The sequence below is a fragment of the Megascapheus bottae genome, chromosome 25 (genome assembly GCF_031878675.1).
Source record: "Megascapheus bottae isolate mThoBot1 chromosome 25, mThoBot2.hap1, whole genome shotgun sequence".
NCBI classification, from domain to species: Eukaryota; Metazoa; Chordata; class Mammalia; order Rodentia; family Geomyidae; genus Megascapheus; species Megascapheus bottae.
Window position 1 is genome coordinate 10,510,655 of NC_143533.1, and position 27,596 is coordinate 10,538,250.

The 27,596-nt window shown below is 44.4% G+C and overlaps 1 protein-coding gene across 1 annotated transcript in view; it reads right to left on the reverse strand.

Moving 5' to 3' along the window:
- Nucleotides 1-476: 476 nt before the first annotated feature.
- The window catches only part of Tln2 (talin 2), a 256,404-nt gene continuing 229,284 nt past the window's right edge, over nucleotides 477-27,596 (reverse strand). The window contains exons 51-58 of the mRNA XM_090358263.1: nucleotides 26,282-26,389; nucleotides 20,569-20,674; nucleotides 18,747-18,871; nucleotides 8,399-8,524; nucleotides 5,657-5,719; nucleotides 5,336-5,563; nucleotides 3,525-3,650; nucleotides 477-1,414 (exon numbers count right to left, since the gene is read on the reverse strand). Of these exons, the coding sequence (XP_090214389.1) occupies nucleotides 1,286-1,414; nucleotides 3,525-3,650; nucleotides 5,336-5,563; nucleotides 5,657-5,719; nucleotides 8,399-8,524; nucleotides 18,747-18,871; nucleotides 20,569-20,674; nucleotides 26,282-26,389 (1,011 nt within the window). The 3' untranslated portion in view covers nucleotides 477-1,285. The remainder of the gene's footprint in view (nucleotides 1,415-3,524; nucleotides 3,651-5,335; nucleotides 5,564-5,656; nucleotides 5,720-8,398; nucleotides 8,525-18,746; nucleotides 18,872-20,568; nucleotides 20,675-26,281; nucleotides 26,390-27,596) is intronic.

Here is a 27,596-nt window from a genome sequence, read left to right on the forward strand (position 1 = left end):
TTCCTTCAAGCTATTTCTACCTGGCATGAGGCTTTCTCCCATAAGCCATTCATGTGTCATCTTAGGTGGCTCAGACGAAGGGAAATTCAAGCTCTTAAATTAAAATGCCCATCCTAAGGAGAGGGAGGGCTTGGAAAAGGAAAAGGAAAGAGAAGAAATAGGGAAGACTGGAAGGCTGGACATGATCCTCAAAACCCTACACCCTACACATCTTCAGTTTCATGTCCATCCGCAAAACTCTCATCATTAAAGGTCCACGTGGATTTTAGGATGCCTCTGGACTTTAGGAATATTAGGATATGGAAAAATAATGACGTCTTGTTGGGATGGAGGACAGGTTATACATTTCTAAACAGGTTCCTTTCCATCCTGCAGTTGGAGCCTCCTAAGAGCAGGGGTATAGCATGATTGTCATTTGGTTGGGGGGGGGCATTGTTTGTATGCATGCATCTGTAGGAACCAAAACAGCCTCTGGGTAAGGAGCCCATGTGTTTTATTCCAGCCCTTGCCCACCGAGCCCTGGAAAGCCCTGGAAAGCTTTCCGGCAACTCTGCCCTTTGGAGGATGGAGGAGCAGATAAAAAGAACTGCTTGATTTTTCCGGGCCACACAATACAAGATGGGTAATGATTGTACAAGAAGCTTACACAAGGAAGCAAGAAAGCGTGCAAATGGGTGAGATTCTTTACCCCTTGGATGAGCCAGTGCTCAAGACCTAGAAGAAGGGGGACCTAGGGCCCCATCCAGAGTTCACCTAGGTTTCTGTTTTCTGGCTTTTATTCACCATGTCCAACTCCAACTTCCATCTTCTCTTGGGAAGGAGAAGGATATCTGTTTGGTGTCCATGGAGTCGGTGGTCCTCGGCACTACTTTTTTTGTTGTTGTTTTTTTAACCCCCAAAGATGATTTCACAGAGGCCCCAGTGGTGGCCTAGAGGAAGATGAACAAAAGCCAAAGTTTCTGAGAGCGACATTAATACTGACTTCTTGTTTTGGGTAACAGTCCACAAAAACGTGTGCCCCTCTCTCTTGAGATATAGCGAGGTTTGAGGGGAGGTGGCGGAGGAGCTCTGGGTGGGACACTGTACCATGTGACGTCATGAGTATGCAGCCCACGTTAACAGGACAGAGGAGCTTGTAGGAGACTCGGGGCTCTGGGATCCCCTCTCCCCTCTTCAGAGGGAGGCAGGCAGGCAGTGGCTCCCAGGTTAAGTGCCCAGCGCTCAGGAATACCATCTATCCAGTTCTTGTGGGGCCGTTCCTGGGGCTGGCCATCCTGGCCTGGTCTTAGCCTTCATCCTCCCTCAGCTCAGTGGGTAGGAATTTATACTGCTGCTGGCGGATCTGGGCCAGCTTTTTCCTTGCTTCTTCCAGTTCTCGTTCTTTCTTTAACATTTCCTCCTGGGCTGCGATGATCTAAAAGGAAAGCAAGCAACAGGCAGGATGCATCTAAACACTTCTTAGCAAATGGCTCATGCTCACTCTCTCTCTTTCCCATGGTCCCTGCCACAAGTGGATACTGTGAACTGAGGACTTGCATCCATAGCACTGGAGATTAGTGGTTCAATTAAGAAAAACAGTGTAGTTCTGGGAAGTGACTTCCTTCCTAGTCACCTGGCTGATCTGTTAGCACTTCACATGGACTAGTCAAAGTCTCACTTGTTCAGCAGGGAACCTGAAGCTGAGAGGTGTGGGTCCAGCTCGTTTGAGTCACTCAGCTAGTAGAGGAAGACTGGGACCAGGGGTGTCGATGCTACAGCAGGTACCCACATGCTTTAGATGGCTTTCATATATAGTTGGCTCTTAGCATGCAAGAGGATTAGTTCCTGACTTCCGCATAGATAGCAAACATTCATGGATGCTCCGATCCCCTTGTATAATGTACACGGCATTTTCATACACCCTAGTGTACATTATGTACATCTTCTTGTACGCTTTCATTTATTTCTAGTTGCTGAGTGTCACCAGGTACTGATGGCTTTCTCCTATAATTCTAGCCTATTAGGGACGCTGGGACCTAAAGGATTGAGGTTCAAAGCAGCCTAGGAAGAAAAGTCCTGTGCAACTTTATCTTCTTCACAAAAAATGTCAGACTGAAAGTATGGATCAAGTGGTAGAGCACCAGTCCTGAGCAGGAAAGCTGAGTGAGAGCCTAAGACCCTGAGTTCAAATTCCAGTCCTGCCCCTATGAAAGGCTATCATAGAAAGGCCATGTACATAGTTGCCACATGATATTTAGAGAAGAGTGACAAGAAAGAGTACAGATGTATCTTGTTTCCTGAATATTTTCAATCAACAGTTGGTTGATGTAAGGATAAAGAACCTGTTGCTAAATAGAGAAGACTGACGATTTTATTTCATGATCCTAAGGTATGATCTGAGGAATATTAGCTGGTAGACTATTATGTGGCAATAGTTAGCTTATGTTCAAAAAAGCCAAGAAAGTTTCTTTTCCATGGGCTTGCTTGCTTTCTTGCTTTCTTTCTTCCTTCTTTTTTTTTTTTTTGGCCAGTCCTGGAGTCTGATCTCAGGGCCTGAGCACTGTCCTTGGGCTTTCCTCAAGGCTAGCACTCTACCACTTAAGTTACAGCACCACATCTGGCTTTTCTATATATATGGTACCAAAGAATCAAACCCAGGTCTTCGTGCCTGCTAGGCAAGCACTCTACTACTAGGCCAAACTCCTGGCCCTCTGTGGACACTTTCACAGTCTTAACAGAGCAAACAAGTTTTATGAGGGTGTTTAGTGCTGTGTTTACCATATTTATTGACCATGGATTCTTTTGTGTGGATGGAACTTCTAATGGGACAAGGGCATCAAAGAATATGCATTTAATTAAAAATGCACCCCATATCACATAGCTGAACAGGTGGAGTGGTTCAGAGTGGCATAAATTGATCAAAGATCAAAATTGATCTTTATTAACACATATTAAAAAACAGCAAGCCTGGCTTCCTGGAGTTTTCTCCTCCCTCTCATGTTTGCCAATACAACCCTGCAGGAGTGTGTCTCATGTATTCCTATGAAACTTCTGCGATGGAGTAAGCATCTATTCATTCTCTTAGTGGGGCTAAATGGCCAGAGAGGGAAACAGCTCCACATGTATCACTATGTTGACTTCCAATTTCTGTTCTCTGAATTTTAGCTAGGTACTTGGTTACTCAGAACAGAATATTATGTTTCCCAGCCTCCTAGGCAGCTAGGTTAGCCATGTGACTAAGTGTTAACCAATAATATGAGACAGGAAGTGATATATGCTAGGGTCACACCTTCCCCTTCCTTTTGCTTTTCATCTTCCTAGCAGATAGAGGCAGTAATTGAGCCAAGCAAATAGTTAATGGCGTCATCTCAGAGCTATGGAACACAAGGAAGATAGAGTTTGGGGGGCTAGATCTTAGACACAAAGTAATTATGCCATCTTGAAAAAATACATGTCCATTATGTTTAAGTCACTGTTATTTGAGCACCTATTCTAAGGTAACATTCACCTTGGGAGTGAACACTGTTCTGGATTTAGTCACTAACCTGAGCAATGCCTCCCACAAATTTTGTTTTCACTACAACATCATCATCATCAGCTTTGCCAAATGCTGCCTTCTGGGCTGCACGGACGAGATTGTCTGAGGCTCTCTTCACAGCATTACCTGCCGCCTGCAGAGGGAACAACACACATCCTATCCTTAGCCACAACATTTGGATCTGACAAGAACAGAAATGAAAGTACAGTTCATGAGTCTACGAGTCAATTTATCATCTTGTTCTAGCACAAGCTAGTGAGTAGCCATCTGACTGTCCATCAGTGCATTAACTCTACCAACTTCAACAACTGCCTAGCCACAGGTCATCCACAGATGAGTGAGACACAGTTTCTGGTCCCCAAGGAGAACATACTTTTGAGGGAAACTGCAATCATGTAAGAAATGACTACAACAAGGTAGTGTGTGTGTGTATCCCCATGGGCCCTTGTCTTCATTTAGTACATTCTTGAGGATCTGGCTCAGATAACACTTTGTCTGGCCTGCTATGGCTCTCCCTACATGCCTTCCTCAGTGCTCCTCGAGTGGTCTATGATAGCTTCTTAGCAACTCTGACCACAATGTTTCCTTCTTAGCCAGTGACAACTTGGGGGCAAATGCAGTACCTCAAATCTTTGCCCCCCAGCATCTGATACAGTCACTGTCGGTTGGCATCATGTACAGAAGGTATCCTGAGCGACTGAAGGGGCTAGGAACAAACTATTCACACACTCACAGGTTTGTTACAGAAGGTAAAGAAAGTGGGTTGGAGAGACTCAGGAGGGTCACGTACTTTGGGGCTTCCAAAGTAAAAGAAGTTCTGAATTCTGGTAGAACTGTTCACATATTTCAGTGCTTTAGGATTTTATTCATGACTTACCTATCACATAAAGTTTAGCAATATAAGTAATCTATACTATAACACTTAATCATAGTGAAATTTTCGAAATATTGGAGAACAAACGAAATGCGCAAAGTATAGGAAATTCTGGCACTTTTCAGCAGATGTAATTCCATGCAACCGATACAAATGAGAGTCATGAAGAATGGAGCCTTGTCTCAGAGTGCATGCTAACATGTGAAGCAAAATGGAGGCAGGGTGTATCTTGCTATGATCACAACCAGACACAATTATCCTGTATGTCAGTAATGACAGGAACAGACGAACATGGACCGCTTGATGTGAGAAGATATGGAGGCCAAATAAATTTTTTTTCCTTCATTGTGTTTGAAATATTTTTATAAAAGAACAACTAGAAACACATATATGCATGTAGAAGGATTTGATCATCATTTTCATAAAACATGTTGTCTGGGCAACTTCAACAACTTTTTCATAAATTTTCTGTGCATTCACCCGCTGCTAGAGGAAATGGTGACCTAGGGTCTCCCCTGAATCAGGTGACAGGTGCCACATGGGATGATGTGGTACTAGACAAAAATAAAAATAAAAGCAGGAATGTCATGTGACAAGAACCATAAGAGTGGTCAGGCCAAGGACTTTGGCAGAAACTGAGAAGGGATGGAATGCCTGAATCACAGATAATCAAAGAGGGCTTCCCAGAAGGAGTGACTTTGAGACAGTCACAAGGGACAAGTAGGAGTTTGTCAGGCTGGGCTGGCAGAAGCCAGGCTACTCTAGGTAAACAGTGTCCTCAAGGCGTGAGCCTGGTGGGGAGGTGACCAAAGCAGGCAACAGATGTGTAATGCATGGACTCACGAGGCAGAGGATGAGGCTAGAAGGTGGGACGAGGTTGGCAGATGGAAGGCCTGGTGCATCATGCCAAGGAAGTAAGACTTGTCCCCTTTCGTGACACTTACCCGCTCCAACAGGAGTACTTTCCCACCAGCATCAGTGACCATTACCTGTAGCCGCCTCATGGCCTCTGAATCCTGGTCAGCTTTCACCTTGCAGGCCACCAGTAGCTGAGCTGTGGATGCGGCGACCTGCTTGGCAGATGAGATGAGTTTCTCTTCACTGGCATGTCCCTGCACAGAAGCATTGGCGGCCTCACAGAGGCTGCTGGTTGCAGCTGCCACCATCCGGGCCTGAAGGGGAGGCAACAGAGAGAGGTAAGCCAAGGCTCCAACTTCCCTCAGGGCATCCACAGAGGAATGGTGAGGAAGGAGAAGGTGACTCACAGCAGAAATCAGCCCCTGGGACCACTGGCCGTCATCTGCAGCATTGGCAGGGATGGAGCCCACCTGGAGAAGGGAGGAGAGAGTTACAATGAGAGCTGACAGGTAAGGTGGCAATACAGTGCTTCTGGGACCCTTTCTTGCCCTATAGCTAGGCACACGACACACAGCACTGACTGGTGGTCCAGCATAAGACTCAAACACATATATCCACTATGATACTGTTTCCATACCAGCCACAAGGGCAAAGGGAGCTGCTCAGAATATCCTCTGTTTAGCTGCTAAGTACTACTACTATTATTATTATTATTTCTGGTCAGTTATGGGGCTTGAACTCAGGGCCTAGGTGCTATCCCTAAGCCCTTCAGCTCAAGGTTAGCACTTAACCACTACTACAGTGCTACTTCTGGCTTTCTGGTGGTTGACTGGAGATAAGGGTCTCATGGACTTTTGTGCCCAGCTTGAGTTTGAGTTGTGATCCTCAGATCTCAGTCTTGAGTAGCTACGATTACAGGTGTGAGCTGCAGGCTCACACCTGTTAGTCCTGGGGCCTGAAGTCAGGTCCTGGCCACTGTCCCTGAGCTTTTGTGCTCAAGGCTAGAGCTCTACCACTTGAGCCATAGCTCCACTTCTGCCTTTTATTGAAAAAAGAATCTCAGGGACTTTTTTGCCTAGGCTAGCTTCAAATGGCAAACCTTTCTCAGCATCCTGAATAGCTAGGATTATAGGCTTGTGCCACCAGCTGCCTGGCCTGGTGATACCTTATGTCTTCTGCTGACCTATCTCCTACTTGAAACATGGAAGCCACTAAGGCTTCTTTCAAGGGTCAAGAGAAACTCAAATCACTCCTGATCCTTAAAGCTATGCTCTGAGTTTCTGGCAGACATGTAAACAAGGGTGGTGCATTTCTCCCTATAAAATGGAGGGGAGGGTGGGTCCTGGGCCCTTGTCTTAGGAAATTCCACATTATTCTGTCAGGTATGAGGAGAGAGGAGGCTGGTAGGAAGACAGATCTTTATTCCTACTTACAAATCATGGCATTAATGAGAGATTTTTTTTTTCTGTCCAGATCTACAGGGTATGGCTATAACAGGAAATAACCTTCCTATGCATGGACTTGCCCAAAAGGTACTGAGGGGCATCTCAATTTGAAAACGAGATTGGGGGAAATCTGCCACCAATCACAGGGACCTGTTTATTGTCAGCTTGAACCAAAAGATCCTACACAGTCCACCTGAGGTCAACGGTACCTCCTTTACCAACTGTTCAAATGTTTGAATACCTAAGTTTCATGGAGGACAGGAGATGGGTCAAGCTCAAGGCCAGGAATATTTCCTAATATCTAGGAATAATGTCTAGCACATGAACAAGTTCTGTTAATATTGAAGTAAATTGAAGTTCTGAGGCAGGACATGTGAAGTCTGTGTGGTAAGATCAGCACTCTGCTGAGTGTACATGGCTGAAATGAGAAGGACAAGAAGACAGTGACAAGAGGGGAGATATACCCACACAGATACTGAGAAAAACTAGATGATGGTTGAGAAAAGTCAAAGTGTGTGCACTGGACTAGGACACAGGCTTTCTAGGGTAGGATGCATTTATGGTCAGGCAATGCTTCTTATCTATATGATGGAATACAACCCATCTTGCCTTTCATTGCCAAACAGTAGTAGCTGACAACGACAGCAACCAAAGTCCCTAGTCCACAATCTGACCAGCTTTGAGAGACTCTAGCCCTCAGGTTGACAGGTTTCTGCATTTGAGAGACTCTCAAATTAAGACCCTGATTGGATGGGGTAGTCCCACACTGTGTGGTAATAACAGAACACATGGCATATTTTACATCAGAAGAGCCCTCTGAATTAACCTAATAGTTAAAACAACAATGAAGATGTTTCTGTTATAATGCACACAGCATGGTGACTGGAGAGAGAAAGGAGATTGGCTTTTTGATCAACAGCTATGGAAAGTGCTAGCAGCAGAGTTGACCAGCATTTGAACAGTCTTAAGCCAAATGGAGCCATCTGAGGTTGTAAAGCAGGATTCTAAAGCACCTGGTCTAGGGTGCGTACTATATTATTCCCCAGGAAGCTAGGACAGTTCACATCTTTTTTGTTGTTGTTGTTGTTTTTGTTGTTGTTGTTGTCGGTTATGGAACTTGAACTCTAGGCCTGGGTGGTGTTGGCCCTGAGCACTTCAGCTCAAGGCTTCTGCCCTACCCCCTTGAGCCACAGTGCCACTTCCAGTTCACATCTTTAAATAGCCTAATGTATAATAGGACTGGAAGGGTCTCATCCAGGTCCTGGTGATTTTTCTTAACAAGAAGCAGATGTGAAGCTAGAAGCCAGTCCTTGTATTTAGCTAGAGGGGTTTAAGCAGAGCTTTTTTTCAGTGGCAGGCAATCTGGGAGGGAAATGGGAAACCTAGCATTCCTTGCTTAAGATGAATCTCTCTTTCTGTCTGTCTCTGTCGCTGTCTCTCTCTCTCTCTCCAATCTTGGAGCTTGAACTCAAGACCTAGGCACTATCCTGAGCTTCTTTTGCTCAAAGCTAGCACTCTACCAACTTGAGCCACAGCATCACTTTCAGCTTTTTTTGTGTATGTGATACTGAGGAATCAAAACCAGGACTTCACGCGTGCTAGATCAGCATTCTACCACTAAGCCACATTTCCAGTGCTCTCTTCTTTGCTCAGGTGTTTCTCCCTTATGGATGCTGTCCCTCCTGGCAAGCCAGGTTTACCTACCTTGCCTTGGGCTACCAGCTCCCTCTGGGCTGCTGAGGCTGATTTGACCAGGGCACTTGTGGCAGCAGCAATGGATTTAGCAGCTTCTAAGATCTGTTCTTCAAAATCCAACGTCTCATCTGCTTGCTAGAACCAAAGGAAAAGCATGTTATGGGGAAATTCATATTTATAAAGGGTTCTTTCTGCCCAATTACTTACTGCGCAGTTACCCAGCTCTTCATTTGCCTATGGCTTTTTTACTCAATAAATTATACCTAGGGTAAAAAAGCCTAAGTTGTCAGGAGGCCTCATCTGCTATTCCCCTCCCTCACCCTAGAAGGTGAAAGCTTCTATATTTCCAATCAGGAAGTTCTAGGACAAACATTACTTTTCCCTTTACCAGAACCTTTAAAGAGACAGAAAGTCACTGTCAGTAAGAAATAAGCCAAATCAGAGTAATTAATAAGCAATAAAAAAAAAGAGTGAGTTGTGACATACTCTTCCAGAGCATAAGGCTCAAAAGATAGTTAAAGGGAAAAAAAAAAAAGGAAAGATAGCAAGATGGCTATTAGTTCAGAGGTAAAAGAAAAAAAAAAACACATAAAAGCAGAATAGCATTTGTATGTCTGCGGCTAAGCAGAGTGTTATGGTAGCCAGGGGCTACTCCTCCATAGTGGGAGAGAAATCAAGACAATGACGACTTTACTCATCTCCTGTTCCTCTTCTTTGGGGAGAGGGAGGCAGAGGACCATACCTTGACAATATTGGGTAACATGGCCGGATGTCAGGCCATTGGGGATTTGATCTAAACTCTACTCCTTTTGCCACTAAAACAAGTGGTTAGAAACTTTGGGGAAGTGGGCTAAATGGAAGGATTGTGGTACTGGGCTGTGGGGGGTGGATGTAGGGTCAGTTTGGGGTGGCCAGACAAGATGGTCCCTGGTGTGAACATTCTATGCCTCCAACTTAGTTAAGCTGTCCTAAGCTCACAGAATGCTGAAGATGGGATGGTACCTTTCAGATGTCTTAAGGGATGATGGTGGGGCACAGCAGAATTTTCTTTTGTGTATGTAGTAAAAGAGATATTGCATATGATTTATTGTTTTAATTCATTGGATATCATCATCATTATTACTGTTATTTTTAGTAGTACTGTGGTTTGAACTCAAGTCCTCATGCTTGCTAGGGAGGAGCTCCCACTTAAGTTACATTTTCCTTTTTGAACTGGTTAGTGTTCTGAGATATGGGTCTCATTTTATGACTGTTTCCCCAGGTAGCTAAGATGACATATATGTACCACTCTGCCAAGTTATCATTTGAGATAGTTTTTTTTTTTTGCACTTATACTTGCCCCAAACTATGATCCTTCCACTATCTGTTTCAAAATAATGAGTTTTCACTAGCCCAGGCTGCTCTTTAAGGCATCCATGACAGATCACCTCATGTCAGAGGTTCAAAGTCAGCTTGTTTATAGGGCTGTATGGAATATTAGACAGGACAGAGACAACTATTTTCAAACCCCTGCTCTTTTTTTCTTTTTTAAAATTTATTTCAGGGGTGGGTCAGCGCTGAGGATTGAACTCAGAGCCTCATACTTGCTTGGCTTTCTTGCTTGTGGTTGGCCTTCTACCACTGAGCCATAACTCTAGACAGGTTTTGTTAGTTATTTTAGAGCTAGAGTCTTTGAGCCATAACCCTTATATCTCAGCCTCCTGAGGGAACCATGGGCTGCCTGGCTCAGATCCCTGTTTTTAATGGCAATGTCTTGCACCATGAGACATGCCTTTCTTATTTTATTCTTACCTTGCATGTCATCAAAATGAAGTGATTCTGTCTATCTAGTGGACCTGCAGAACAACAGTGGCATTTTCTAGGTCCTAAGACAGAATCTTGATACCGTCCTTTTTTTTTTTTTTTTTTTGGTGGGTCATGGGGCTTGAACTCTGGGCCTGGGCATTGTCCCTGAGCTCTTCAGCTCAAGGCTACCACCCTACCTCTTGAGCCATAACCCTACTTCCCATTAATTGGAGATAAGAGTCTCTGATTCTTTTTTTTTTTTTTTTTTTTTTTGCCAGTCCTGGGCTTGAGCTCAGGGCCTGAGCACTGTCCTTGGACTTTCTCAAGGCTAGAGCTTTGCCACTTGAGCCTCAGCACCACTTCTGGCTTTTTTCTATGTATGTGGTACCGAGGAATCGAACCCGGGTCTTCATGCATGCTAGGTAAGCACTTTAACCAGTAGGCCAAACTCCCAGCCAAGTCTCTGGTTCTTTAGTGGTTTTGAACCCTGATCCTCAAATCTCAGCCTCCTGAGTAGCTAGGATTACAGGCATGAGCCACCTCACCTGGCTTTTTTTTTTTTTTTAAATAGAAAACTCTTGCTTAAGGACAGAAATGGATTTAATGCCATTGAATACATTTTTGTGATGGAAGACTATAGAATCTCCTTCCTGAAATATGAAAATGACTCATTGTAAGACATTGGCATAGAAGGCATTCCTATGTACAGGCTCCAAATAAATTATATTAAGCGATCTTTCTCTCTCTCTCTCCCTCTCTCTGTCTCGTTATGGTACAAGTACATACTTAATGAGATTAACAACTTTTCTGAAAGTTCATTCTGCAAAGGCAGGACAAATGAAGCCACTAGGAAAGTGATTTGTGAGGCAGCATGCACTTCCTTCACTTTGTAGATGAAGTGTGAGGGAGCCCATAGCAGACCCCCATGTTTCCCAGGCTCCTTTCTTGTCCCAGGCAGCCTTGGCTAAACCATGGGCTATACTGGGGGAGGTATATAGTGTATAGTATCCATCACCCAATTCTTAATTCCCCAGATTTGAATATTTCTAAAAGCGGACTTTTCTTAAAATGAACCATCAAACCTTAGTATTTATACATCTAAAAGACCAATTTTATTTTATGGCATCAGAGCTGATTTGAAGGGTCTACACTTTCTGCTGCCCTGGGTTCCCCCCCCTCTTTTGGTAAAACACATGCTTAAAATAAATATGTCATTTGGGAATATTTTTGTCACCCACAGATATTTCTGGCACTACAACTGTTAAAACGTTCTTTGACGGGTTTCTAGTTTTCTTGCCATTCTATTTCTATGCTTTCAAAATGACAAAGTACAGAGACTATCTTCAGGAGATACATGTTCTGATTAGGATACTAGAGTTTCTCCCCCTATCCCCTTAAGAAAGAAAGGCTGAGGAAAGAAGACTGGCATGATGGCAGGCATGAGGGATGGATGGTCAGCAGGTACAATCTGGGTAGTCCCAGGTTGAGGAATGTTGCCTATCTGTTGGACACTATCTTTCTCCTGCCAGGGTTATCCTTAGGACACAGTACCCACCCTGCCCATCTCTCATGCTGAAAACACAGCACTGGATGTTTCTTAGAACCAGTTATCTTACAGCCTGAGAGACAGAGCGCAGTTCTCCAGGCCCAGTGGGTCTAGTGAAAGACCCTAGCACCCTGGCCTCACTTCCTCATGAGCTCCAGTGCCTACCAGCTAGCTGAATGGACTCTGGAGAAGGAAGGTGAAGGTAGAAGATGTCACTGGACAACGAGGAGGAGAGGGCCAAAGGGAGAGGAAAAAGGGATACATTTCTTCATTTTTGTTTTGTGTTTTGGCCTTTGGGGAATTCTGAGAACATAACTTTCACAGTGATTCATTCTCCATTCCCATGGCTCTCTGGGACAAGGTTGGTTTTAGTACTGAATCATACAGAAAGCCTGGCTGATGTACAGTAGATACTCATGGAGGGTTGGTGATTATTTTCGTTATTATTTCTACCACTACATATAGTTTTGATAGCTTTTAAAGATTGCTTTTTTGTTTAAAGGCGATTTTCTCTGGCTGACTTCTATTTTATATTAGATTCTTGATAGTACTTGCCCCTTCTGGTTACAATGTAAATACAATTAAAAGTTTGAAATTAAGGATAAGTGTCCAACAAGATACAAAATGGGGGAACTGTTTGCAGCTTCTTCTTCTGCACCAGACCAGGCTTTGGACCATCTGGCCACTGCTTCACATTGCCTGACAGGTGATTTTGGGGGCTTTCTACCCTCTTGAGATACCAGCCCAGCAGTTTCTCTGGTCTTCAGGTGACACAGGATTCTGTTTAATAGTGATTTTTTTTGGGGGGGGTGTATGTATACCAGTACTAGGGCTTGAACTCAGGGCCTGAGTGCTGTTCCTTAGCATTTTCATTCACTTAGAGCCAATAGCTACATTTCTGGCTTTTTGCTGGTTGACTGGAAATTAGAACCTCATGGATTTTTCCTGCCTAAACTGGCTATGAACTAGGACCCTCAGTTCTCAGTCTCCTGAGTAGTTAGCATTACAGGTGTGAACCACTAGCACCCAGTTTCATAGTAGATTGTTTAGAAGGTACTGACTGAAATAACTAGGAGCTACACCTTCTCAGAGGAGCTTGATCTCCTTCTTGCTTCATTTCTTACAGATGTTCTACTCTCCTTGCTGGCTCCTTGGGCTATCACGTATGGGGCAAGGGGAACATCTCCTGTTCTTCTTCCCCTTTTCTTTGTGAATTACATTTACTAAAAAGGAGCCAAAGGCACCCTCAGTAGATGACCACAGGGTCTCAGCTCTGATTTCTGCCTCCCTCTTAGAGAGTGCTTCCATGGAGGAATTGCCTTGTTGAGAGCCAGAAAGTACCTTGGCCGTTTTCCCCATGCGATCACCTTTCCAGTTAGTTCTTGAATGTCTATGTAGGAAGTGTGGCTAATAGAATCCTTTTAAATATTGAGTGTGATAAATATGGTACACTCTAAGGCTCTTCTGCAGGAAGCCACAGCATGTCTGAGGGACTAGTCTACACTGCTGGCAGTCATCTGGCTTGATTCTCTGCACTCCCACACATCTCTTGGCCCGGGACCAAGGCATAGCATATGAGTGAGTTCACAGCCTCATGATTTAGCCATAGAGGAAACAGTGTAGTCACTTCTCTTTACAGCAAAGGGCAGCTAAAGTTGCCTCTTCTTATCCTACTGCCTTGAGCTTGAACTCAGGATCTCACACTGTTGCTTACTCATAGTTGGCACTCTACTACTTGATCCATGCCTCCAATCTGGCATTTTGCCAGTTAATTGGAGACTGAGACTTACAGATGTTTCTGCTCAGACTAGCTTCAAAGTGCCATCCTCCAGGTATTTAGCCTGCTAAGTAGCAAAAACAGAAGTGTGGGCCACTGTGTCCTGCTCTCTTCACCATATTAGTCAGTACCGAGGGGAAAGCTGCCAGGAGCAGAATTACTGAAAGAAATGTGAAAATTATGCCACTTTGAGCAAATGGGTTTCAAAGGCCCTTTCAAAATGACAACCTACTATTACTTTTTGAAGGCAATTGATCATTTTAGTTGACAACTGCTAAGTAGACTCAAAACGAAGACTACACTATTCCTCACTGTGTGAAGATGGCCACTTGTGGCAGGCTCTCAAAATCATTCTGCAGGGCACCTATAGACATGCACACACACACAGACACACAGAGCCATTCCCCTGTGTCATTCCTTCTCCACTTTTGCTGCCTGAGACCTGTCATGACATATCGATCCACCTGTGAGCACTTTGGAGCCATAGCCAGAGTTACTTGCTTGATGGCCCTCGTTGGCTTACCCTCCTTCCCACCAAGGGACATAGCTTATGGGTCTGCTCAGGAGTGGTCATTATGGCAATACTTGAGCTATGAGCTTTCTGGAAATAGTGCTCATAAAATCTTTTGGTAAGAGCACTCTGAATGACCTTCCACATGCTTCACAGGCTCATCCATGGGACCGAGGTCATAATCAACCAAAGAAACCCAGTCTGCTCCAGAAAGAATGGATTCCAAACTTCTTGCCACAGCCTGTTAAGTCTGTGGACTTGCTTTCTAATTGTTGGCTTATTCTCAGTATTTACCATCCTCTGCTGACAAGTTCACTTTTAACAGGAAATCCAGCAGACAGAATAGAGTTCACCTTCCCCTGATCTTTATCAGATAGGTTTACATAGAGCTGCCATGGCCAATTTGGCTCATTCATTTTTGTTACTGTGAAAAAAAAGTTCCAGATGATATATATATATGGACCTGGATTTCTTACTGAGAACTCAATGATTAAAATTACTTCTGTGTGTGTGTGTGTGTGTGTGTGTGTGTGTGTGTGTACATGTTGGGGATTGAACCCAAGGCCTTCCACATGCTAGACAAGCAGTCTACCACTGATGCTATATTCCCAGCCTCCAAATCACTGACTTACAAACTGAAGACCAGGACCAAAATAAAACATTGAGTATAAATAATATAGTATATTCATATAGGTCTCAAGTGTTATGAGAAGTGGAGTTAGACACAATGAGGCAAACACTCTGTATTTTGAATCTACCAGTGATTTTTTTTTCACATTTTCCTCCCTGTTCTCTTATCAACTTTGTTAGGAACCCCCGGAGACAGGGCAAGACACTGTAGGAATATGTTTGATATATAGTTGGATTAAATAACAACCTAATATATCAAACATATCACACAGAGGCTTGCAGAAAAGGCATCCAGGTTTGACTGAGCTTGAGAATAGGCACAGTACTGAAGGTTATAGCTGCAGGGGGGCAGTGACCACTGCAGTGGGAAGTCACCACTACAGTGACTCCCAGCCTCACTTGGGAGTTCAGGTGTGTCTGCCGGTGTGGAAGCAATGCCTTCGGTGATACTATCAGTACATCACCAAGCCCCTGACATTCTCATTCTGCCCTTATGCCATCTTCTGAAGTGAAGAAGAGACTCAACATTTGTTCATCTTTTGTGTCTGAGAGATTCCAGGCCACAGGTGGGAATGTATCACACTCATCTTCATAAACCATGGAGAATACTCCTTTTAAAACTAGTAACCTAAGGATGTAGTTAGCTGAGTATGTTAAACGAAATCATACCCCTGACCAAAATGACTGCTCAATGCTCCTGAATTGTAAAAGGGTGACAGTCGTGGACATGTGTGTGTGTGTGTATGTGGTGTGTGTGTGGGGGGGGTAGAGTTACAGAGATAGGAATGCAATGTTTATTTATGGTACCCTAAGGAATTTTTGTTAAGTTTATGGGAAGAGGTGGAAATAATTAACTTCAAGATATTGTTTGGTGTGGGGGTCAGATTATTATTTTTAACTAGGGGAGAATTGCTTTATAAAGAGAAGGAGGATGTTATATTTCCTTCAGATGTTTTTTACACAGTGGATGGCCCTCCCAGGCAGACGTAGAAAACATGTCTTGGGTGGATGGTAGCAGGAGCCTCTGGTCATCAGACAGAGATGTCAGGTCAGTCTAAAGTGTTCTAGAAGTACCAAGTGCTCTTCCTGATATGAACAGGGGAGCCCTGTGAAGGGGTCTTATGTAATAACCCTTACTTTAAACACAAAAATTAATGGTCCTATACTACTGCACTAGACCCCCAAAAGCAGTCAGAACTAACTTTATGGTGCCACTGTTTTTATTTTACTTTTGTGTTATCAGGGATGGAACTCCAGAAGTGGTATGTGCCAGGCAAATATTCTACCATGTGAGCTATACTATCTAGCCCAAAGTACTGTTGTCGTTATTATTATGCCAGTCCTGGGGCTTGAATTCAAGGCCTGGGCACTATTTCTGAGCTGCCTTTGCTCAAGGCTAGCATTCTACCTTTAGAGCCACTTGCAGCTTTTGCCATTATGTGGTACTGAGGAATTGAACCCAGGGCTTCATTCATGCTAGGTAAGTAAGCTACCAGTAAGCCACATTTCCAGCCAAGAACTGTTTTTTTTTTTTTTTTGTGGGTCATGGGGCTTGAACTCAGCCTGGGTGTTGTCCCTGAGCTCTTCTGCTCAAGACCTCTGAACTATCCCTGGGCCTGGGCATTGTCCCTTGGCTCTTCAGCTCAAGGTTACCACCCTACCCTTGAGTCAAGCCCCACTTCCCATTTTCTAGAGGTTAATTGGAGGTGCCTGGGCTGGCTCGGAACCTTGATCCTCAGATCTCAGCCTCCTGAGTAGCTAGGATTACAGGTGTGAGCCGCTGCGCCCGGCTCAGTACTGTTAATTTCTAAATTTTTAAAAATTTTTTGCCAGTTGTGGGGCTTGAACTCAGGGCCTGAGCACTGTCCTTGGACCTTTCTCAAGGCTAGGACTCTTCCCTTGAGCCACAGCACCACTTCCAGTTTTTTTCTATGTATGTGGTGCCGAGGAATCGAACCCGGGTATTTGTGCATGCTAGGCAAGCAGTCTACCACTAGGCCAAACTCCTGGCCTAGTACTGTTAATTAATTTAATTTATTTATTGCCAGTCCTGTGCTTAAGCTCAGGGCCTGAGCACTGTCCTTAGATTTTTCTCAAGGCTAGAACTCTACCACTTGAGCCTCAGCACCACTTCTGGCTTTTTCCAAGTATGTGGTACCAAGGAATCGAACCCGGGTCTTCCTGCATGCTAGGCAAGCACTCCACCACTAGGCCAAACTCCTGGCCTAGTACTGTTATCTAAGACACTGTTTTTAAAAAATTTAAAACACAAACCCATTCCCTGTCATTATCCTATTGATTTTGATTTTGTTAATACAAATGCCTCGTGCGTGTGTGCGTGCGTGACCCCTTACATCATACCATGAGCATCTTTTTCAAGCTACAATCCTAGCAACCATTCCTCTTAATAGCTGTGAGAGATTAGATTAATGATCTTCAAGGGCCTAGCCTCTCATTCCAACAAAGCTGGAAGAAACAGCTCTCTCTCACACATACAACTTTTCCTCTTGGATTTCAATCTTGGGTCAGGTACCCAGAGGTGGGATTGGCTGCACAGGGCACATGCAAGCTACAACAGCCACTGAGGGGCTGGAGTGATAAATGGGGAGGGGTATGGATTGAAACTTCTACCCAGATCTCATACTTCCTAGTATGACATGGTTCTTCGACCCTGGCAAGATAAACCAACCTACCTTCCTTCCTTCTTGGGTGCTGGTCCTGGGACTTGAACTCAGGTCCTGGGTGCTATCCCTGAGTTTTTAGGCCAAAGGCTAGGGCTCTACCACTTTGAGCCATGGCACCATTTCTAGCTTTTTGGTAGTTAACTGGAGATAAGAATTTCATGGACTTTCTTGCCCTAGATGGCTTTGAACCATGATTCTTAGATCTCAGCCTCTTGAGTAGCTAGGATTACAGATATGTGCCACTAATGACCAGTATAATTTCTCACAGACTTTTGGAAAGAATCAGTTGAATGAATTCACATAAACTATTCAAAAATCATCTAGCACAATGCTTATATTCTTTTTAATTTTTTTGGTACCAGTCCTGGGGCTTGAACTCAGGACCTGAGCACTGTCCTTGGGTTTTCTCAATGCTAGCACCCTACCACTTGAGCCACATCACAACTTCCAGCTTTTTCTGTGTATATGGCACCAAGGAATCAAACCCAGGGCTTCATGCATGTTAGGCAAGCACTCTACCACTAGGCCACACTCCCAGCCCACATAGTTTGTATTCTGTCAGTTTGGATGTAGGAGCTTAGGGAACAATTTCAGGCATTTTCCTAAAAGATAAAGCTTACTTTTTTTTAGTGTTGATGTTGCCATTTTGTTGTTGTTGTTAGTTGTAGGGCTTGAACTCAGGGCTGGGGCTCTGTCCCTGGGCTGGCTTTGAAATGTGATCCTCGGATCTTAGCATCCTGAGACTCTATCCAGTCTTAACACACACACACACACACACACACACACACACACACACACACACACACTCAGAATTTTGGGCATGCTTACATCGGAAGATCCAGTATTTTAGAAGGGAAAGAGCCAGATTTCAGTTCCTAACAATCTGAATCCTTGGAAAAGAAAGGTAAGTTACAGGTACCATTAAAGAGTTCTTTGAATACAAAGAAAAAAAGAGACCCTCTGGTCCTGCCACCTTCCTGCTGAAGACAGTTTTGGGGGTGGAGTAGGAAGCTATAGCACCTTACTAAAGCTAGGCTTAGTCCTTGGAACCTAGCTCATCACCCTTTATTTAGAAAGTGTTATCTTTTGGTTCAATCTAGAAGAGTTTTTTTAAATGGCTATTTCTTTTTAAGATACATTCATGATCTTCCTGCTTTATATGATGTAACTAGATCAAGATTGTGAATGCCCCGATTCTTTCTCTGGACCCTAGAGGTATTTTTCTGGGTAGTTAAAACACTTACCTACTAGGTTTTTTCAATACCCTATAAAAAGGTATTGGGAAGGTATAACAGGTTTGCTGCTTCCCAGCTTAACCTCAGGGAAGAGGAGATGAGTTCCCAGCAACACAGCTCGCACTATTTCCCAGCCACCCACTGGAAGACCAGCTGTTGAGAGACAAATCACCACTAATGAACACTCACTTTAGGCTTGGCTCTTGGCTTCAGTTGCTCTAACTTCTTAGCAGCAGCCTCAATAGAGGCTGCAGCCCCCAGTAATTCAGTTTCTGCGATGACAGTTGGGTCTTCTGGATCCACCCACTCTGTTCCTAAAATCAGTCAAAAAAAACCAAAAAAAGGTCTTTCTTGCTAGGTACAGATACAAGGGAAGACTGGCTTAGTTACACACAAGATTGGAAAGCCTGTGAATCTACTATTCTGCAATGTCCTAAGGCACCTGGTCTCTAGCTCTCACTGGGGCCACCTGGATTTAGGGGTGAAGAGAACTACTAATGTACAGTTTTGTTCTTGCTTTTTAGTTTGTTTTGTGTTTGCTGGTCCTGGGGCTTTTTGTCTGGGCCTAGAAGCTGTCCCTAGACTCCTTTTGCTCAAGGTTAGCACTCTACCACTTGAGCCACAGCACCACTTCTGGCTTTTTCTGTGATTAACTGGTGATAAGTGTCTCATGAACTTTTCTGCCAGGCTGGCTTCAAACTGCAACCCTCAGATCTTGGTCTCCTGGGTAACTAGGATGACAGATGTGAGCCTCTGGTGCCCAGCTGCTAACCTGTTTTTCTAAACAAGTTGTATGCTTATCTCTACCAGTGAAAAAAGCAATCAGTGGCAGCTTCTCAAACCTAGATCTCAGGGATCAAGTCCTGAACCATCAATTGCCTTCTAACAGCTCACAAGAAGGAAGTAGTACCCTCAGGAGGCTCTAGGCCACAGTGACTTGCCAGTCACTTGTGAGAACACATGAGGAATGTATGCATCAATTCAAAGGAAGAGACACTGGCAAGAAAACCCTTCCCTGGAGAGTCAATGGCTTCTGTAAGCAAAAAGGCTGTGCCAGCTGGGTACCCATAGCTAACTTCTGTAATCCTAGCTCTCAGGAGGCTAAGGTCTTAGGACTGCTGTTTGAAGCCAGTCTGTAAAAATACAAATCTGAGAGGGATTCTTATCTCCAGTTAACCAGTGGAAAAAGCAGAAGTGGAAGTATGGATCAAGTGGTAGAGTAGCAGTCTTGAGTGAAAGGGAATATGAAGCCCTGAATTCAAGCCCTGGTACTGGATATGCACCCAGCATACTCAGTAATTCTCTCCAAACTTGAAGCGGTACTTAAGGGACAATGGATAACTTGGTGAATAAAAAATGTAGATGAAATCAAATGATGAGACTTTCCCCACTCTCACTAGAGAAGTCTCATTATTATTTTGACTTTGGAGGTCCTAGAGTTTTAACTCTTGGCAAGCACTCAACTTCTTAAGCTAGGCCTCCAGCCCTTTCAGACAGTGTCTCATACTTTTTGGGCCTGCCTGGGCCTGTGACTCTCCTACCTCTATCTGCCATGCATCTAGGATTACTAACCATTGCCTGTCTTTATTTATTTAGTATTTTTTTCTAGCTCTGGGGCTTGAACTCAGGCCTTGGGCACTACACCTGAGCTTCTTTTGCTCAAGGCCAGTGCTCTACCACTTGAGCCACAGTGCTATTTCCAGCTTTTTCTGTTTATGTGGCATTGAGGAATCAAACCCTGGGCTTCATGCATGCTGGGCAAGTACTCTACCACTAAGTCACATTCCCAACCCTACTTGTTGCCTTTTTGTTCTAACTCTATTCCTATTTGTTTTGAAGTACCTTACTGCACTCCTGGTTACATTTGACAGTGTGTATATGGTGGGGCAGGGGGCAGGGGAGACAGGGAAAGGGGGAAGGGTGTGAGCTGTGATGTTACTCTACTCAGTTTGCTGTCACTAGTATTGTCTTGGAGTATGAGCCTGCAAGATGACTGGAGAAGCTGACCCACCTTTCATGGCTTCTGCTGCCTGGATGAGCTCTGTGACTGCACCAGCAACTCGTTTGGAGAAAGCAGCCAGCTGATGCTTGAGTTCTGGGGTTGGTTTCTGAAGAATCTATGGATGAAGAACAAGTTGGATACCTGAGAAAGGGGAGGCAGACATTTGTGACAGGAAGCTCACTCCTACTGGGGGACAAGCTGGTGGATCTGGAATTAGGTATCCTGCTTACAAGTTGTCTCTCTGACTTTGAGTGGCTTCGGCCAGAATGGGAGGTAAGTGAGCCAGGAGGGGAAGGGAGGGAGAGGATACTCCATTCTCACTGGGCTTCAGTGACTATTGAACCAAGGCTGCCTCTAGATCATTTCTGTCAGTTCCCAAGAGATCTCAAAGGAGATGAAGTCCTTATTTCTCCTCAATTCATTCTTGTACATATATATATATATATATATATATATATATATATATATATATATATATAAAGAACAAATGCATGCATGCATGTAAAAAGTACCCAAAGTCTAAGAGCACTCTGAACAAACAGAAAAGCCTTAGGCATGGGGCCAGCTGGTACTTGAGACAAAGCAAAAATGGAAACAGAGACACTGTGTGGCTTGGGTGGTCTTGCAGACAAATTCTCATGTGGGTAATGACTAATTGAACAAACAAACCACTTCTAGGGTTTGACCACAAGTTTCCTGGAAGAAGCAGGTGTACGTATACACTCTTGGATCTAGTTCAAAGATTTTTTTGTTTTTATGGTTTTTTTTTCTTTTACTTTTCTGTCATATCAAGGATCAAGGAAGGTACTAAAAAAAAAACAAACCCTTCACACACCAAGTATATCCTCAGTTGATTTCTTCTTAAATTTCTGTAGCACCTTCTACCACAGACTTAGATTCTGAACTGAGTGGTCTATTTCTAGTTGTGAATTTTTCCTCCCTCTAACTATTCTTTTTTTTTTGGGGGGGGGGTGATCATGGGGCTTGAACTTGGCCTGGGTATTTTCTCTGAGCTCTTCAGCTCAAGCCTACCGCCCTATCCTTGAGCCAGCCCCACTTCCCATTTTCTAGAGGTTAATTGGAGATAAGAGTCTCAGATCCTTTTGTGCCCAGGTTGGCTTTGAATCTTGATCCTCAGATCTCAGCCTCCTGAGTAGCTAGGATTACAGGCATGAGCCACCGGCCCGGAGACTTCCCTCTAACTATTCTCGACCTTGTTCGATGATAGGATTTCCAGATTCTGACCTATCAAGACATAAGGAAGGCCAGGAGTGGTGGCTCACACCTATAATCTCAGGTTACGGGAAGCTGAGGTAGATTCTAACAGGTAAGACTCTAACAGGGAATAAAAAACAATCTTGGAAATAACCCGATGGCTTGTGTAAGCAGAAATATTCAGACATCCTTGGTGCTCAATGTCCAGGCATCCTAGAGCCTTACTAGCTGAGGTATCGAAGATGCTTTTATTTTACTTTCATATTTATGCAAATGGCATATGTATGTCCCTCCCTCCCACTTACCGCTGAAGTGTTGTTTTCTTTCTTTTAAAATACACATTTGTATCCCTGTAATCCTAGCTACTCTGGCGGCTAAGATCTGAGAACTATGGTTTGAAACTAGGCAGGAAAATACATGAGACTCTTCAATTAACTACTGAAAAAGCTGGAAATGGAGATGTGGCTCAAGTGGTAGAAAGCCAGCCTTGAGCAAAAAAGTTTAGGGACAGCACTTAGATCTTGAGTATAAGTCTCAGGACTGGCACAAAACAAAACAAAAACCCAACAACAAAAAAACCCAGCCGCACCCTGGTAGAACTATTTGCAGAGCATGTAGCTAATAAAGAATGTATATATAGAAAACAAAGTGAATTGTAAAAGATCAATAAGACAGAAAAGCCCCACCTGTGGAGAAGACCTCAATACATGTTTGAGCAAAGAAGATCTACAGAAGGCAAATGTGTGCATAAAACAGATAACCAGTAGATAGATTACCTCTATCTACCTACCAGAATGCCTTATAAGTAGTAAAACAGACTGGATTCATGATTGTTGCTGACAGAAACCTAAGTTGGACAACCACTGTGGAAAAGCATTTTGGTAGTTTCCTAAAAGGTGAAGCACACACTTACCTTTCATGATACAAACATTTGACTTGTAGGTGTTTACACTGAAAAAATAAACACATACAGGTGCAAAGACTTATAGATGAGTGTTCTCCAAAGCTTTATCTGCCAATAATTAAAACCCAAATGCCCATCCATAGATAGATGGGTTAATACACCATGGCACAGATATACAATAGGGGCTACTAAGCAATCAAGGGGACAAATGACAGACCCAAAAGACAACATAGACAGAATGGGAAATATTGGGAGAAAGAGTCAGAAAGGAGTGGATCAGGAAGTGGCTCTGATTGGCTCCAGGGGTAGGGCGGTAGCCTTGAGCTGAAGAGCTTGAGGCCATTGCCCCCCCCCCCCCCCCCCCCCCCGGTCCAGAGTTCAAGTCCCACAACCAACAAAAAAAAAAAAGAAAAGAGTAGATTTTGTACGATTCCATTCAGAGAAAAGTCTAGAAAATGCCAACAAATCTATTGCAATACAAAGCAGATCACTGACTGCCTGGAAATTTTGAAGGGTGCTAATCATATGCATTATTTTGATTGTGGTGGTGCTTTTACTTTTTTAAGCAGATATATGTACATGCCACTATTCAAATTACACACTGAAAGCATGCAGTGTGTATTCTATAGTAGCGATGTCTCATTAAAGCTGGAAAGAAGTTACAGGTGTGGAATGAAGGACCACTTGAACCAGCAGAGTGGAATGATTCAAGATTTCTGCTTTCAGAAGAAGAGCCCTTGAAGGAGGGAGGAAGGGGGAAAAGGGAAGGTAGAGGAGAGAGAGGGAGGGGGAGGGGGAGGGGGAGAGGGAGGGGGAGGGGGAGGGGGAGAGGGAGGGGGAGGGGGAGGGGGAGAGGGAGGGGGAGGGGGAGGGGGAGAGGGAGAGGGAGAGGGAGAGGGAGAGGGAGAGAGAGAATGAGAGATCTCCTTGGAGAGCAGTTGAAGTACCCTAGCTTTAGATAAGGCAGAAAGAGATTGTTCTATTTTTATCTTGCCATTAAGTCAATAGCATTCTTAGTGGCAGGTAAAGAGGCCCAGATAAAAGTTTTACAAGTGGAAGTGAATTTTATCCCTGTCATCAGTAGATTATTTGCAGAAATGGTGAACTGAGAGAGGCAAGGTGCAGCTTCTCATTCTGCAATACAAGTCCCCTGTGATGGACCAACAGGTAAGCTTGGACACAGGTGCTTTGTAAATGTTCCATGCTGCGCATGCTCTGGTCAGGGCCTGGGACTAAGTCACAAAGACTGGGGAACAGCAGAAAAATGCAGAGGGGCATCCTTGTATCTCTCCCTCTCCCAAGAGGAAAATGGGAGCATGAAAGAAAGCAGGAGGAAACTGGGCGCAGGGGATAGCCCAACCTAAGAAACAGAGATCAATAAGGCTGTGAGCTCCATCTGTAACCTTCTAGGAAGCAGGTTTCAGGGAGACAGACACTCGGCAAATATATCAACTGGCATGCTCATTTAATCCTGAATATATGGCTTCTTTAAAGTGCTGAAGAAATGGAAGCCCTGACAAGCCTAATACGGCAGAGCCAGGATCTATACTCAAGCCTCCTAAATGCAGGCTGGCTAAACTCACCATTTCTTCCTCACTCCCCAATGTATAGCTCTAAGGATGGTCTCTGTGACACAGAATAAGGCAGTAGTTAGCTCTCCCTAAATCCAGTTTACTTTCTACAGTTTCAGTTACCTGAGGACAACCATAGAAATGAAGAATTCACAAGCTTTACTTATTGTTGTTAATATCATTATTTTGAGACAGAGAATCTGTCTGTAGCCCTGGCTGGCTTCAAATTTGCAATAATCCTTTGCCAACCACCTGAGTATGGTGACTACAGTTGTGCGACACTATGCCAGGATTCACATATATTTTATTATTGCATATTGTTATGATTTTTTTGTGTGAGTCATGGGGCTTGAACAATGCCTGGGCACTGACCCTGAGCTCTTCAGCTCAAGGCTACAGCCCTACCCTTGAGCCAAGCCCCACTTCCCATTTTCTAGAGGTTAATTGAAGATAACTCTCAGGTCTTTTTGTGCATGGGCTGGCTTTGAACCTTGATCCTCAGATCTAAGCCTCTTGAGTAGCTAGGATTACAGGCGTGAGCCACAGCACCTGGCTTTGTTTATGACTCTTAAAAAAATCCCTCTCCCCCATTGTTGTTGTTAACCTCTTACTGTGCCTAAATTAAAATTTTAGCATCATAGGTTTATATTATAGGGAAATGCCTTGTACTATGTACACACAGGAGCCATTTGTGGAGTGTCTTGAAACACACATCTCAAGATGAAGGGATGTAACAACTGGATGCCCCATAAAGAAAAAGACACTTCTGGAAGCCTAGCTGACCTTATTCCTTTACCCAGGGTTCCCTGCGAGCCATGTTCCTTGGCTCTCATTACATCTCAGTACATCTAGTTCTTTTACCCTAGAACTTTTTGGACTGTGAACACTGACTGGCTAAGCATGTTTGTTCCTTGGTCTGTGTAGTTTATATTAATTTCCTTTCATAAGGGTTCAGACTTTGGGAGCCCCTATGGCCCAGAATGGCTATTCTCCCATTATATTCCCTAAAAAGAAAAAACCCAACAACAAACAATTGAACAAACAGCTACTTTGGCACTGACTGAAGTTACCTGGATGAATGTAATGACCTTCAAAGAGATCTTAGGTTGACATTCAAGAAGAATTCACTTTTTTCATGAGAAGGCATTGGAATGCTAGAATGAACTCAGGGCTGGCAATAAATAACAGGATTGCTTAGGACTTAGTCCAAGGTCTGTGATTGGGGGTAGAGGGGTTAGGACTCAACCAAAGGATGAACTTCTGTAGGTTCCTAAACCTTCTGCTAGCTCAGCTGGGTGTGCAAAGACAAGATGAGAAAAATGAGGCAGGGCCGGCACACAGAAGGGGTAAAAATTATGTGCAGAATTTAGGAGTGAAGGCAGCCTGCTGGCTCTGTTTCTCCAAGATTTGGGAAGAACAGAGCAATAGTAAGAAGGGGATATCAATTCTCTTGGGTAGGGATGGGGGTGGGGGTACTGACAGAGAGCCAGCCCACCCTAGGAACTAGGAGTCTACATGAAGCTGAGGTTCCTACATGGGCAGCCTGCCAGCCACAAGTACCTGAGCCCCCTGGGGGAGCTGCTCTCACTGTGACCCAAGACATTCATTCAAGGATGGAGGAGGTCATAAGATGCTAGTAGGCACCTGGCAGTAGTCCTTCCTAGGTGGTCACGGAGGCTGAGTTCCCTGTCTTGAAGGATGTTCTGGGCTCTCTATAGGGAGAACTCCTGCTCTTTTACAGGGATGGCCCTGAGCCTCCATTGTTTCATCTGTCTTCTGCTCATTCCTTGTCTATGCTGGTTCTGCTTCTGTGGTGCCAGAGAGAACTGAGCTCTTACCCTCTGCAGACTGTTTACTACCTAATGTGCATCAAGATCAGACTTGACTGCTCAGTCCAGGCTGAGCCCCTAAGAGAAGCCCACATAATCCTCCAAGAGTTGGGGGGGGGCATTCCTAAAGGAAGGTCTGTCTCCAAGTCAGCTCTAGTAGGTGATAGAGACCCACAGTTCCTCCCCACCCAACCCCTCCTCACCACCAAGACATGCTCCAGAAGGTCCAGGTAGCCGAGGGTGCATTCTGTCCCATAGCGCAGGGCTCTGGTCCGTACCTCCTCGCTGACATCAGGATGGAAGGAGGCTTGCTGTAGATGGAAAGAAGCATGTTGACAAGTTAAAGCACAGGTACCGAAAAGCCCTGGACCCCTCAAGACAGGAGATGAGGTTGGACACATTACCTGGGATCTCTGAGAGCCTTCCTCTGATTGCTTGTATAGAAAAGGAGCCTGCCTCCACAAAGTCTATAGGCTGACTTTTAATGGCCCTGAGGGCCACATGACAGAAGCTAGTCCAGGCCCTCTGGCAGGAAGGTCATATGCTCTGCTCTGCATGTCCTCTTCTCAGTAGCCTCAGGGGTCCTGAAGGCTCTTCTCTATCCCCAGGCTAATGAAGCCTAGGTTCCCACCCTCCACCTGGCTGACCACATGGAAGTTACTGTGAGGACTCTGTGTTCAGGGCCTAGGTTCCTGGGAAACGTCAGGCTAGGCTCTTCAGCGTCCTAGGGCACTGCAAATAACTCATGGGAGATAAGCAAACTGGGCTTGTGGTCAACACAGCATCTCAACTCTTACCCTTGTGACCTGCATCCTTGAGTTATTCAGAAGTCATTTAAGTGGGCATCTGATTCACAGGGTGATCAGAGCAAACCATGTCCAGCTAAATATGAATTTCAGATAAACCATAAACAACCTTCTCTGTGCCTACCTAGGTGAGACCCTATCTTTTGCTGGCTAAATCTGGCAGCCTAACTCCTTAGCTATACTTCCTTCTAGAGCCACATGTTGCAAGGAGCTTGGGAGGCTTACAGAGGAACCCACAAAACACAAGACTATAAGTAAGTCATGGATGAAGACAAGGATACACAGTATACATTAGGATAAGGTCAAAGCAGATGGGAAATATGGAGCAGTCCCACGTGATTATCCCTAAGATGGGGATACAGGGTGGGGGAACACTTGTGTGATCTCTGATTTTGTCCCTTCCTGGGAACAGTGGGTAGCACCTGTCACTAATGAGCTGGTTGGGTTTATGGAGCTTGAGGTGCAGAAATCATGGGTAGAGAGTACAGCTCCAAACACTAGCCCCTTCCCCAGTCTCTGAATCCCCTAGCCTCTCACTGTGACACACCTGCTTTCACAGATACCACTGTGGGAAGATACAGGCCATGGTTTCACTGTGTCCTGTAGGTAGGTATGTGCTGTGGGAAAGGTAAGGATTGGGTATTCTTGCCTGCTGCGGTAGCTCTAAACTTGGCAGAATCTTTTTGAGAGAACAATCTGGTAATAATTAAAA